The sequence below is a fragment of the Neofelis nebulosa genome, chromosome 7 (genome assembly GCF_028018385.1).
Source record: "Neofelis nebulosa isolate mNeoNeb1 chromosome 7, mNeoNeb1.pri, whole genome shotgun sequence".
Taxonomy (NCBI): Eukaryota; Metazoa; Chordata; class Mammalia; order Carnivora; family Felidae; genus Neofelis; species Neofelis nebulosa.
Window position 1 is genome coordinate 75,784,198 of NC_080788.1, and position 13,651 is coordinate 75,797,848.

The 13,651-nt window shown below is 44.5% G+C and overlaps 1 protein-coding gene across 3 annotated transcripts in view; it reads right to left on the reverse strand.

Annotated features, from left to right (window-relative positions):
- Positions 1–127: 127 nt before the first annotated feature.
- The window catches only part of STXBP6 (syntaxin binding protein 6), a 251,046-nt gene continuing 237,522 nt past the window's right edge, over positions 128–13,651 (reverse strand). For all 3 annotated transcript variants that reach the window (XM_058738697.1, XM_058738698.1, XM_058738699.1), the window contains exons 5-6: positions 9,287–9,444; positions 128–3,336 (exon numbers count right to left, since the gene is read on the reverse strand). In XM_058738697.1, coding sequence (XP_058594680.1) covers positions 3,313–3,336; positions 9,287–9,444 — 182 coding nt within the window. In that variant the 3' untranslated portion in view covers positions 128–3,312. The remainder of the gene's footprint in view (positions 3,337–9,286; positions 9,445–13,651) is intronic.

Genomic DNA, 13,651 nt, shown 5'->3' on the forward strand with positions numbered 1-13,651 from the left:
CTAGAGCTAGAATTAGAATTAGCCTTCCGTAGGCCCACAGGATCTTCCCCACAGCATAGAATGCATGATGATGCCTGCCTATTTGGTTGTGTTTTATAGATTTGACAAATAATTGAGAAAAACAAACTTTCATCACAGAGTTAAAATATTTAATGACAAAATGAGAGCTTACTGTAATCGTGAATCATAGAGCAGGTGTTATTTGTCTCTGAAAGAAACAAAAATTATATTTGACATCCTAGAGAAACTTCTGAAGAATTAATAACTGCACAACAGACAGCCGCGGTGTTACGATTCTAAAAACTGAAAAGCAAAACCTATCTTTATTATCCCTTATTTAGGGCATTCTGTAAATATTTTTACATAAATTCACAACCTTTGTTAGCCACAAAAGTATTAAGACAGATTTCACTGTAATTTTAAGTCTAACACAATCTTTTATTTTTTCAGAGCTTAAAAAAAGTTCACTACTGATCTTGTTACATTTTACAAATACATTCTTTAATATGAAACATTAACCTGGACAACTGGATGCATCCTGCATACAGATATCTAATACTAGTGAAGAAAACTACAGCTATGTTCCAGGAAGAAGCAGTAATACTGGGGAGCTTTTCTTTATGTGTTGTCAGTACATTGAAGAACTCCTTCACAGAAAGAAAGTGTCCCAAAATGGAGTGCAGAAATGAAACAAACGGTCTTCTAGCAGCTCAACCCAACAAATTGGTCCCAAACAACGTGACGAATTAGCAATTTTCTCTAGGCTAGACTGTATTAATATTTTGTATTGCAGCACCTTCTACAAGAGGATAGCGAAGCACTTCACATGTGTCATCACAGGGCAGCTCTGAGAGAGGTCAGGAGGTAGAGGAAAGACAGGGGATTGTGGTCCTGGCCTCTCTGTAAGGTGGAGGCCTAGGTAGGGCTTTGACCCAGGGAGGTCAAGGGCATGGCCATGGCCTGGAAGCAAATCGATAGGGGAAGCTAATAAAGACCCAGATAGGCGTTCTAATCCAAGCTATTTCCGGCAAGGCTGAAGTCTAAAAGGATAAACAGGGAGTGAAGCTGGAGGGCGCGATTAGAATACCTACATTTAGGAAGAGTGGCTATCATAATTCTACCGGGGAGGAAGAATCTCAGATTTCACAGTATGCTTATGACCTCATCCTCTGCTCCTTTAGAAGCAGCTCTGCAAACACTCTTGTTAGATACTTGGCAACAAATTTATTTTTGAGTTTGGCCAATTGTCGGGAGGTTTTAGATTTACCCTTTCAATTATTTATACCAACTAGCTAGCTAGAATCCAACTTTGGAAGATGAATAGATCTGTGTGTATGTGTGTTTCCTGAGCTGAGGTCTGCAAACAAAACCTGTTTGGAGTGATTCGTTGGGCTTTTCTTAGAAATTATAAATGGTGCTCATCTAATGGTGCTCATCAGATAGAAAGTTCCTGGCTTCTTTGAACTTTTTAGACACTGGAAGAAAAGCACAAAACTTGTACTAAACTTATGTAGTTTGCCATATTAATTTTACAGAGAGTTTTCTTGGACTGGATCATCTTCCTAAGAGGATTCAGAAATTTGTGTCTGGCAAATCCCATCTCCCTTTTGACACATACAGTCTAAGATAAATTTTTTTGCCCCCAAAGCCCAACTTTGTCTCCCAGGAATGCTTTATCAGGAGAACTTAAGCTATTTAAATCAGCATAAATAATTCCAAAGTCATCTGCTGCTGCTGTGTAAGAGGCTACAATATACATAGACTCAATCGGCTCAATGGGTAGAAAGGAACAGAAAGGGATCCTGAAGATTCAGGCAGCTTAAAAATCAATGCCCTTGCAGTGGGAGGCTGGGACTGTGTCTGGGGTGTGCTTGCTTCCTTGTTTCATGAAGACAAAACACAACCTTTATATTTAACATTAAACCCTTAAAGAAACAAAACTCCCAGACTCTAAACCCAGCACTCCCTGGAGTAATACAAAATCAGGAGGTGTGTGAACCAACTTTATTCAATCTGACTGCAGTGTAAAGCCTTCATGATCATGTTTTATGTCAGACCAGGCAAGCTGCAATTGCCATGAAATACAATTTGTCAAGACACCCACACTTTAAATTACATTAAATAAATAGATAGCAATAACAACATCAAAACCTCCAAAAATCAGATACCATGAAACTGAAGGCCATTTCCCAAGGATATTGTGAGGGTGTTTCTAAAATTGGCATGACTTTGTAAAAAGAAAAGAGATTTTAAATGTAGTATCTTTTCACGTTATCATTTACACAGACCTTTATCTGGACAAATCAATTCTTGATAAAAATCCAAGCTCTTTGCAATACTGGCTGCCGTAATTTGGGACAATGACAAAAGAAAGAGACATCTATGAATGTACAGAAGTTTTTAAATAGGCTTTTCCTTAGGCCTTTAATGTCAAATATTTACCCTTCATATGATAATTGCAAATAATCAGCCTGGAAACAAGTACTAGAAATACCTAAACTGTAGCTCAGAAAGTAGATTTCTGTCATTTTGATTTGTTTTTTTTTTGAGTGCTGGTGATGGCTCATGCAAGAAATTACTACATAAAAAGCAAAATCTAAGACTGCTGTTTCCCCCGATAAATCCAAATGTTTTCCATAATATGTTTCAAGATATTTCAAAACATTTCATAAAATGTTTCAAGATATAGAATCTTAACCTTCAAATTTAAGAGCAGCTAGGAGACCAAGAGACCAATCACTGCTTGACTCTAATTTCCATCTAGGAACATCTCATGTTACCATATTAAAAGGTCTTCTGGCTTAATATCGCAATTTTTTTTCAAGTAAGCTCTACACCTAATGTGGGGTTTGAACTCATGACCCCGAGATCAAGAGTCGCACGCTCTACCAACTGAGCCAGCCAGGCACCCCTCTCTGCCTTAATATCAAGAAAAAAAGAATACATGTTGTCAGTTTAGACCCAACTCTGGATATCATTTGGTCCTAATTTTATATTCAAACTACCGAAAAAAAAAAAACAAAACACCTTAAAACAAAAAAACCCCCACACCTAAAGACATATATACACACAGTGGAGCAAAACAAAAACCAAATGAAGCTGATGCCTGCTGCAGCCTTTCTTAGCACAATCATTAGTGAAATGTATCAACACAACATCTATTCTTTCATATTAACATCTGAAAAGGCAAAGCAAAAAAACCTAAGTCCATATATTGGAAAAAAAGAAGCAAGCAGAGGTCTGGAATTCTTGTAAAAACCGCTGAGCTCTTCCATTTCTCTTAAGAGGGTCATCACCCAGATAGGCAGCTTCTCAACATTTGTGCTTCATGGCGAGCTACGGAGAGACAGGGGTGGCAAAGTAAGGCACTGTTAGGCATTTGTGCTGTTCCCTCCCCAAATCCATGCTGAGAGACAGTACCGAGGTTTCACTTGCTGTGGCAGATCACCTTACTATGCACAGTGACGTCTAGTAAATGTGCAACATTTTCTCAAATAGTCCACTGGGCATTGTGTTTGGGATGCCTCCTTAACAGTAGTTCCATTGGTGTAAGTGTCCTGGTGGGAGAGCATGCTATGTGGCTTTCCTGCATTCCACCGGAGTAAATGGAACAGCCAGTGCACAGGCAGAGTGAGTGACCTACCGAGGAGGAGTGGGGGGGGGGGGGGAGGAACCGAGGCCTTTGTGCTCCCGCATTACTAGTTATCCAGGAAAACCAACACTCCTCAAATGTACGTATGGACTGATACCTCAAAGAGTATTAAAAACCAACTGTAGAGAAACAGTTTGCGTTAATCCACTCAGTATCTAGCCTGGACATTTAACCAAGTTGAAAGCACTTGACCAGGAAGCAGTGTTACTGACTAGGGCTGAACAATACACCAAACCCAGACCTTCATTTGCTACTCCCACTGGTATTTGACATTTTTTTTTTTTAACCTTTGTTTTTTTATTTTTGAGACAGAGAGAGACAGAGCATGAACGGGGGAGGGTCAGAGAGAGGGAGACACAGAATCCGAAACAGGCTCCAGGCTCCGAGCTGTCAGCACAGAGCCCGACGCGGGGCTCGAACTCACGGACCGCGAGATCGTGACCTGAGCCGAAGTCGGACGCTTAACCGACTGAGCCACCCAGGCGCCCCTGGTATTTGACATTTGATCTTAGCCAAAAGGCTGAGAAGCGATAGCCTACTAGTATTTGAGAAATGTGGCTTGCTGAAATGTTAGACCTTTATAAATGGGAACACCAATACTACTGTATCATTCAGTAGCTTCCCAAGCTCAGCTACAACGCATGATGATATACTTAAGGAAATATAGGCAGGTACAGAACATAAAGTTAAATCTGACTTTGCTTTTCTTTGATCCTTTCCAAGGAGCCCATAAACTGATGTGAACCAGAAGGCAGAGCTGAGCCTGAACTGTAATTCCGCATGTGTCCAGAATCTGGTATTAGGGATTAATCCCTGGGGTTGCGACTGGAAGTAGAGGACAGGGTTTGTCTTTGAGCAAACAGCAGGTGATTCTTTGGCAGGCAAGAACTTTGTAGAAACCCGTTATCATCTGCATCATGACCAGGTTCTCGGTCCTTGAAGAATTAGCAGGGGGATTTGCCTGATTCCCCACAGCGGTGCTATCCATCAATCTGAACGGTGTCAATGACCCATTTCTCCGGTGTGACCCAGGGCACCATGAGTCTCTCTTTTCCTTTCTTTGATGTCTCCAACAACGAGGAGGGTTGGATGTCTCCGACCCTGGGGCTGCCACTTTAGGTCACCTGCAGATGCAGCGGACATTTCCCTTGCAGCAGGTGTACCGGACCACGTTAGCATGCGATGGAGAAGGGACCTGTGGACCCAGGCCTTCGTGCTGCTAAGTTCACCTCAGCTGAGAGATCTCCTTGTGCCTCTCTGCCTGGTGATGCCAGTCTCCACAGAGGCCCCCATGGACCTTCTGCAGTGCAGACACCGAGTCCGTCACTGTCAGATGGTATTTGTGAGTGTGGGGCCGCCGCGGTGCTAAGTGCTATGGGTTTTTGCCAAGAAGGGTGGAGGTGGCTAATAACTCCTGAACCTGAAGAGTTTAGAGTCCCATGGCTCTCCTCCGGATCTGTTCCACTGCCCCACCACGCTCTGCCCCTCCGGGGTACGGATTCTGCTTCTCGCTCTGTCTCTAGTTTTAATACATTATTTAGCAACGTGGACCATTCAAATCAACCAGAGTTGTTAAGTGTTGTGCATAATGAATACCAAACATAAATATTTGATCAGTGCTGCTGTCCTGTTATTCACTGAGCTGTTAACCTTCAGCTAATAGGCTTGTGCCAATTCACCCCCAGTCATCAATCTTCAGCAACAACTGTATGGCCGTTTGCACCAGGCCCTGGTGACTACTAGGGCATCTGGGATGGCGCTAAAGGGAGCCCCACCCAGGTGGGGCTGTGGCCAACACAGGATTGTAGAAATATGGCTGGATTGGATATTTGACTATTTGCAGTGTCTTTGCAGAAAGTGGCACCATTTCTGTGTTTTTTTTTTTTTTTTCATTGTTTTTTAAAATTCTCTGGGAGTTAGAAGTTTTGGAACATGGAAGGCAGGGTGCTGTTTCTTCTCTGCTACCAGTCTGCTGAGTGACCTTGAGCCCTAAAGTCACAGCTGCTCTATACCTCAGTCTCCTTATGTTTAGAAATATCATCTCCAGCTCAAATGCTTATGGATCAGTTTAGATAGTAGAGTTCCTACAGAAGATGAGCTTACAATTTCCTTTTGGTGTATTTTGTTTTCTTAATATCCCACAGAAATCTTTCTCTTTCACAGCTGTGTAGACTACTCCATCTAAATAAATAATAAAAATAAATTATTTGCACTTGGTTGGAGGGGATTTTAAGAGGCCTCCTGAGGTTGCTTCTGGTTCAGGGGCCCAAAGGGACCAGGCGACTGTAGCAGGGATAGAGGCAGCCAGTCCCTACCAGTGACAGAAGTACCTCTTACCGCTTGTTCCCTCCCCCACCCCCAACACGAGCTTGTACAAAACAGGGCGGATCACTGTTTCTTTCTGTAGACGTGTCATCTGAGGATGCCTAGGTGCGGGTGCTGCTCTTGCCTGCTGACTCGCTGCCTGTGGCGGGTGTCACAGCATGGCACACACTGCAATGTTGTGCTTTTTGGGGCAGGGGAAAGTGAGCAGGCCTGCTCTGTGGTTGAGACCGTGCCAAGTCCAGAGCTCACAGGAAGGAACCACGCTTCCTCCAGGCAGGCTCAACAGAGCTGGGGGAAAGGGGGTGCTGGGGCATTTCCCATCTGTTCTACTGGAGACAAGCACCCAAGTTATCTCGGAGGTGGGGTTGTGCAAAGGTGATCTGCTCGTTAATGTACCTGGGTCATTGCAGGAGTCCTGGGAAAAGTCAGAAAGGTCTTTTTTGCTGCAATCTAGAGAAGGGTGCCATACTCTCCGGCTGGGGGTTACGTGCCCTTATTCAACCAGGGTGCATGGCACTGTTATCTGCTCAGGGTGCTAACATGCACACCGTGTCTCCACTTGTAAAACGCAGCCCACTCTTTATGAATCAACACAGCTGTTTGTCTGGGGCAGAAGGGCTTGGGTTCCCTCTCTGAACACCCTCCTCACCAGCAGGTCTGGTGGGGGCTTGGCCAGTGAAATGACATCTTCACGGTCAGGCTATACCAGAGGGTTTAAATCAGGAGTCCTAGTCCCTGGGAAAACAGCCACACCTTATCTAAAGAGGTCAATCTCCTCAATGGGAATACTGCCAATGCTGGTGATTCATAAGCACACATCCCAGATTTAGAAAACCATGTCTGGCCAGGACAGTGTCTCGCTCACACTCCCTCAAACACACTAATAGATACCAGCAACCTCTTCACCTCCCCCCTCAGAACACCCACAGGCGGGGAAACCAAAACAAGGGCACGCTGGACCCTGCCTCTTCCATCTCTACTGAAAACAGACCACTGGCTGGCACTGATCCTCCCAGTGGTCAAGGCCAGAGGCCCTTTTGCCTTTGGTGGACTAATCAGTTTCTGTTCTGACAAGCCCTGTTTCAAGGGTTGTTCTGTGTTTAGAAGGTATTAGCATTTAGCAGGAGCCCTGCCTCCCCCACTTCGGGGCTCACAAAACCTTCTCTCCAATCCCTCCCCAATCCCTCTGTTAAGGTCCTCAATCACATTTCTCTATCCCCGTACAGTGGTCACTAGGTGACCCAGTAGGGCAAGTTCAACACAACCATTTTTATGGAAATTATTATAACCAATATTAATTTAGATTTATATGTGCCAGGTATTGTGATAATAGATTTATAGGTTGGAATTCATTCAATTGTCTCAAGGCCCTAGGACACAGACACTGTTATTAATTAGCCTTATTATATTGATGAGGGAATTGGGGCTTAGAGAAATTAGGCACTTGCCCAAGGTCACTGGGAGGGTAAATCAAACACAAGATGTTAACCACACTGTACCGCCTTCCCAACCACCTAGCAAGCTCGGCCACAACATCAAGGAAACAGGGCGACCAGGGCCAAGAATCGTGGCCCTCTGGTCAGGTTATCCAACCCTGTGTTTGTACAACCTCCTCCGAGGGGGACGCCCACACAGATGACCTCTGGGTATTGTCTACTTCGCCTTAGGAAGAGTGATTTCACAGACTTCCTTGGTAACCTGCTTCATGATCTAATCACGAACCTACACTCTGGTTTGAGCAGAATGTTATCAGTGTGCAGAATGCTCCCTTCTGTGTCGTAAGGGACAAGAGAGACCTGCCTGCACTAACATTCTTCCCAGACTGAAGACAATTAAAAAACTATTCCCTTTAGCTTTCTCTTCCCCAAATCAACACTTTGAATGTTTCTCCAGACTTCCACTGCCCATCCCCCATGTAAACCACAAGATTTGCTGTTGTTACAGAAGTGAAACTGGGGCGGGAATTCTAGCATTTCCATCTCATCATTATTTCTGTATCACAAAGGTGGGAGAAGGGACCTTAAATCTGAGCTCCCTCTCTCTGTGACAAGTGACAAGCAAGGGTCTGACCTCCAGCAGGCCTGCCTGCATTTTTGGCCACATCTGGCCAATTCTCCTCCAGAGCACCCCAAATGGGCCCCCGAGACAGGCGTGCAGTAAGACCCTGTCACAAAAGAGAACCTGATGACACAGAAGACAGGTCTGTGCAAGGGGGAAGCAGGAAGGGAAGGCAGGAAGCATCCGCTGGGATTTGGATCCGCAGTCAGGCCTGGGCATGAGCCCCTGGGAGAGGCCAGCTAGCCTCAGCTGGGGACACTTATCTCACTACTTTTCAGGTTGTCTGTTCTTGTTTCTTCCACAGAAATGGGGTTTTCTGTTGAAGCAAATTAATTTTTTCCCCAAAGGTCACCTAAAAAGCAGACCTGAAAGGCTGGATCATGAGTCAGAGATGCCAACAGTTATCAGCAGAGGTGGTTTCTGGAAACCTGAATTCCAATCCCTAGCCAGACAACTACCCTTTGACCTAAAGCACAAGATCAGCAATAAATCCTCTTTATCACCTGACCAACACGGCAGCTCTTTCCTTTGGTTTTCAACTGCCTCAGAGAGTGGGATGCCAATAAAAACTCCCCTTTCCCCTTCTGAAAGGCACGTTCTTAGGGAGCATGTGAATGTGCATGTGTGTGCCTGTGGTCACGTGGGAACTGCCATGCCCTGGATCCAGGGCAGGTAGGAACCCTGCGGGCAGCTCTGCGTGAGTCAGGTCAGCCTGAGAGATGCAAGGCCTCTTACAGAGGGGCAACCAGCCCTGAGGTGCACGGTGTCCTGGGACTAAAGCTTGCTTTTCATACAGTGAAGAGATAAGAACACAGGATGCTAGGCTCATGGCCGTGACCGGAAAAGGACGGCAAGGAAAAGCATGAGCAGCCCAAAGTCCTTTTTCCAGCACTGGCCAAGGGAGGATGGATATTCTTAGATCTGACCTCCCCTACCCCCCATCCTGTTCCCTGAAACTTGAGCCCTAAAATTCTGGGAAGGAACTAAAGATGGTCCACATTTTCCAAAGATCCAGATCCAAGGTCAGAGACAGAGATAAAGGCATCAGAAAGGAGATACACAAAGAAACAGGTACAAGAAATCTTTCATGATTCTGGTACTTACTAAAACAGCAGGTTGCATAACGAGGCCAAATAAAAAAAGGCTGGATTTTGTATCTTCCACCATGGGAGATGCACTGACATGAGTTTCTTGGAGCCCAAGCTCCCTGACCACCCGGAGTGGAGACCTCTGTCCCTTGGCGGGACCCACCTTGTGTGCAGTTTCCGCAAACTGCTGGGCGCTGTTCTTCATGTCTTCCGTCTTCTCCTCTGCTCGGCCTAACCGCTCCCCACGCTCGTTCAAGGCCTGGCTCGCTTTCTGTACGGCGCTGGTCACGCTATCGGCTGCCGAATGGAGGATGCTGTTTCCTGAAGAAGCACAACAAGAGCATCAGAGGCTACCTTGCCTGACCTACAGCGACAGAGCCCTGCGAGGGGTTAGCACCTGTAAGAGCAAGGAGGGCCCCTACAGAGAAGCCTCGAGTGTCTAGGAATGAGTCAACATTTCTTCTGATCTGGTCTGACTGCTCATGTGTAGGAAGAGAACCCACAACCTGCAGGGCTTGGGCAAATGCTGACAGCTTCTCTCATATCCCCTTCACTGACACAGCCCTCATTGCCACTCTACTGCCATTTTGTTTGGTGAGGATCCAAAGGACGGGGTCCATCTGGATTTAGGACTTGCCTTGCATAAAGGAAATTCTTTTTATTTTTTTTATTAAAAAAATTTTTTTTTTAATCTTTATTTATTTTTGAGAGAGAGACAGAGTGTGAGCAGGGGAGGAGCAGAAAGAGAGAGGGAGACACAGAATCTGAAGCAGGCTCCAGGCTCTGAGCGGTCAGCACAGAGCCCAACGCGGGGCTTGAACTCACGAACCGTGAGATCATGACCTGAGCCGAACTCAGACACTCAATCGACTGAGCCACTCAGGTGCCCCACAAAAGGAAATTCTGACAAATTCATAGAATTAGGCAAATTTGATGAGGCTTATCTGGATCTTTTGCGCATTTCCTCTTGGCTTGGGGTTTAGGTGAAAACCCACAGGAAAAGAGGCACAGAACTTTTCCAGACAGAATGCTCTCTCTTCTTTTCAACTGCTCTCTTCCATTTTACCCCATTATCCCTAGATGCATGGTTTCATGTGAGAAGCTGTCAAACAGTCCCAAAGTTCAGAGATAGGTCAGCTCCCAACCTTGAATCCTGAGTCAAAACCTGGTTGGCTGGGCCACTGTTGGTCAGGTGAAAGGGCAAAATGTGGATTATGGGAGCTATGGGTCCTCAACACTGCACTTAGCCAGGAGGTAGAGAACAGTGACAGTAACCAGCCTTAGAAGTAACTGGGCACTTCCCGATTCATGAAAAAGTTGAAAACCGTCACATCTCAGAGGATTATACATCCCTGCTGTCCCGTTTGCCAGGACTGAAAACAGAATTTAACAGTGAAGAACTGGCAGGTGTATAACCCACTGAGAACCAGCGACTTGCAGAATTACAACCCAAGGAGATTTATAGCTGTATTTTGTTAACACTGAGTGGAAGATATTTAATGGCATTTTATGTAATGGCTTTATGTCTTTGAATAAGTTTATTACATCATTTAACTTTGTACTTGGGATGGATACATCTAGCCACAGACAGCTTTTAATAGAAATGTCATTTCCACTGGTCTCAGCTGTAAAGTCTTCCTAATTTCTCCTCTGTGGGAAAAGTCTGTGGTTTGTGGAACAGACTCTCAGGCAAAGAAAGTGCCTGGCCCATAGGAAGCATTTTGTAAATTGTTTCCCATTTTTCTTCTTTAGGAGTAGATTTTAAGGGCTTCTGCTGTGTGCTAAGGGGAGAAGAATGGGGTTAACTTAGTATTACTCAGTTGCATCAAGCACTCCATGAGCCAAGATAAATTAACAGATTAATAGGGACTACTGGAGATGGGGCTCTGGAGGAATCTTGTTGAATGCAATGATTGGATGGAAAGCCTAGGTCTTCAGAACAGATTTAGGAGAAGAAATCTTGGTCCCCCTCTCCTTCCACACCGCCTGACTATGATGATAGACTCTTAGTCCACTGCCTAACATGTGAATGGCATTTTGCAGTCATAAGGCACCTTCACAAATATCTCATTTGAGTGTCACACAAATTCTATTGAGAAGACTGACACTGGTTGAGGTTATGTGGCCTGCACAAAATCATATTGCTAGGGAAGCAGCATGGCCAGCACTGGAACCTGATTTTCCAATGACTTTTCCTTATTCTGTACCATCCTCTTTGCAGATATGGTGTAGGCTGTGGGAAACAATACAAAAGACAGAATTGTGAGCAGATTAGCACAGACAGATGCTGACAGGTTATTTCCCAAGGTAATGCCTGACTGTTTCTGTCCTCAAGGTATTCCTCTTGGTTAATGAAGAGCTATTCACCTGTGTTACATTGTAAGTCAAGTGGTCTCAAGAGAAAGAGGTCAATGGGATGGAATGGGAAGATGGAAGGGCCTGGAAGGTGCATAGTGGTGGGGGCACTTAAGTTGCCTTCCTTTCTTGCTTCTTCTCACAAACCCACAGCTTAGCCACCAGAGGCTACAAAAAATACAGGGCAGGGAATCTGCAAGTTTACAGCCAGGAACAGCTACATCAAGCCAAAGAGATTTTAGAATTAGCTACCATAAAATTAAGAAGGTATATAACCAGAACTTGTCTTTTCCCATTGAATTGGACTCTCATGATGTCTACAAAGTTAGACACATTTGTGTTTCTGGAGTGAATCTGCTATGCATAAGCCATATTGTTTTCCTGTCATGACTTCCTTAATTTTGCACAAGATGTCAGGTAACACTGCATCCAATTTTATATGATACTGTTTAACCAACAGGCATTATTACTAAAAGAGAACCAAACACTGTCTTCACTATTCAAAGATGACACTGATTGACCACGATCAATAGAAAATCCACCTCCAGTTGTTTTTCAGACATGAGGATGGATTTGAGCAAATCTTAGGGCCTCTTGGTTGAAATTACCTCTCTCTCCTGGTTTCAATTCTAACCACATTTCAGGCTCAATGAAGTCTCATCACCTTTATCAAGTTTTATGTCAACTCCATACCCTCTTTTCTCTTACTTCCGTAAGAACTGTCTATATCTTCTTAGGCACTTAATCAAGGGCAGTCATGGTGGGCAACTTTCCCAACTCATTTCTTTACCTACAGATGCAGTGATTTACCAGCCAGGCTATCAATTCCCCAAGGGCACCATTTTGTTATGTTGGCTATTCCTCAAATCTTGAATGTTTCTCCTCTTCATTTGGTCTCCTACTTCCTTTCTTCTGAGATCTTGCTAAAGCTGCAATTCCGGGGTTCTGTCATTGGCCCTCTTCACTCTCTACTTCTACACTCTACATTCTCTCTAGATCAATTTTACTCAATTCACGGCTTCAGTGACCAAATTCTATCTTTCATGGGGTTGTGCTGCTAAGCCCCAGACCCATATGTTTTCTTACTTGAGAGTTCCAGGTGAGTGACCCAAAGTCATCTGGAATTCAGTGTGCCTAAGCCTGACCCCACTGTCTTTCCCCTCACACCTGCTTTTCCTTTGGGGTTCCCTGCTCAGTGAACAACCCCACTATCTGCCCAGCTCCTTAACTCAGAAATCTGGGAGTCCAGTCTATGTCCTCCCTCACTTTTACCCCACGCAACTAAAGGTCCCCTTCTACACGGCTCTGTGCTTTCTATTCTCTTTACCATTTCCATTGTTTCTGTGTTGACCTAGTCCCTTCTGCTTTCAGAGTTAGAGTGATAGCCTCTTGTCTCGCTGTCCCCACAGCTAGACAAGATGGTTCATCTTCCACACCTTCATAGACAACTTTTAGAAAGGCAAATCTGTTACCATCTCCCCACTAAAGATAAAATTGAGACTTCTGCCTTGCCTTTCTCTCACCTCGTCTCTTACACCTTGCCAAATTGCCTAAATGTACACATGATGTACACATGATGTGTCATGATTTTTTTTTTTTTTTTTACTTATAAGCCTTCATATTACTGCCTCTGCCTGGAACCCTGCTTATCTTGGTCTTCCTAAAAAAGTGGCTACTTCAGTACAATTCAGGTCCTCTCTAAGGGAACCTTATCATGTCTAGCTTACCATATACCCGGGCTGCTCCCAAAACACATTTTCTTGTGTTTGTTTCAAATGGTGCATTTATTTCATGCATGTAATTCTTGGCTATCTAGGGTGAACTCTTTGAGGGCAGGGACCCTGCTTTTTTCATTTCTGTATTCCTGGTCCATGGCACACAGCAGATGTTCAATAAACACTGGGTGACTGAAAGAAGGATATGTCATCCCTCTTAGGATTTCTTCATGGCTTAGCAGAGGGTTGGGTACATAACTGATACTGTCACACGATCTAACTACGTCCTGAAATTCTAAACTTGCCAAGGGACTAAGAGATTAGTCTGTGTCTAATGGAGTTAACTATCTCACCTAGCAATTGTGCCAGGAATACAATGAGTTAAATGAAACACAAAATGTAAAAAGGGTAACGCATTTGCTATAGTAAAAGGAAAGGGGGGGGTGGTTGATAAAAAA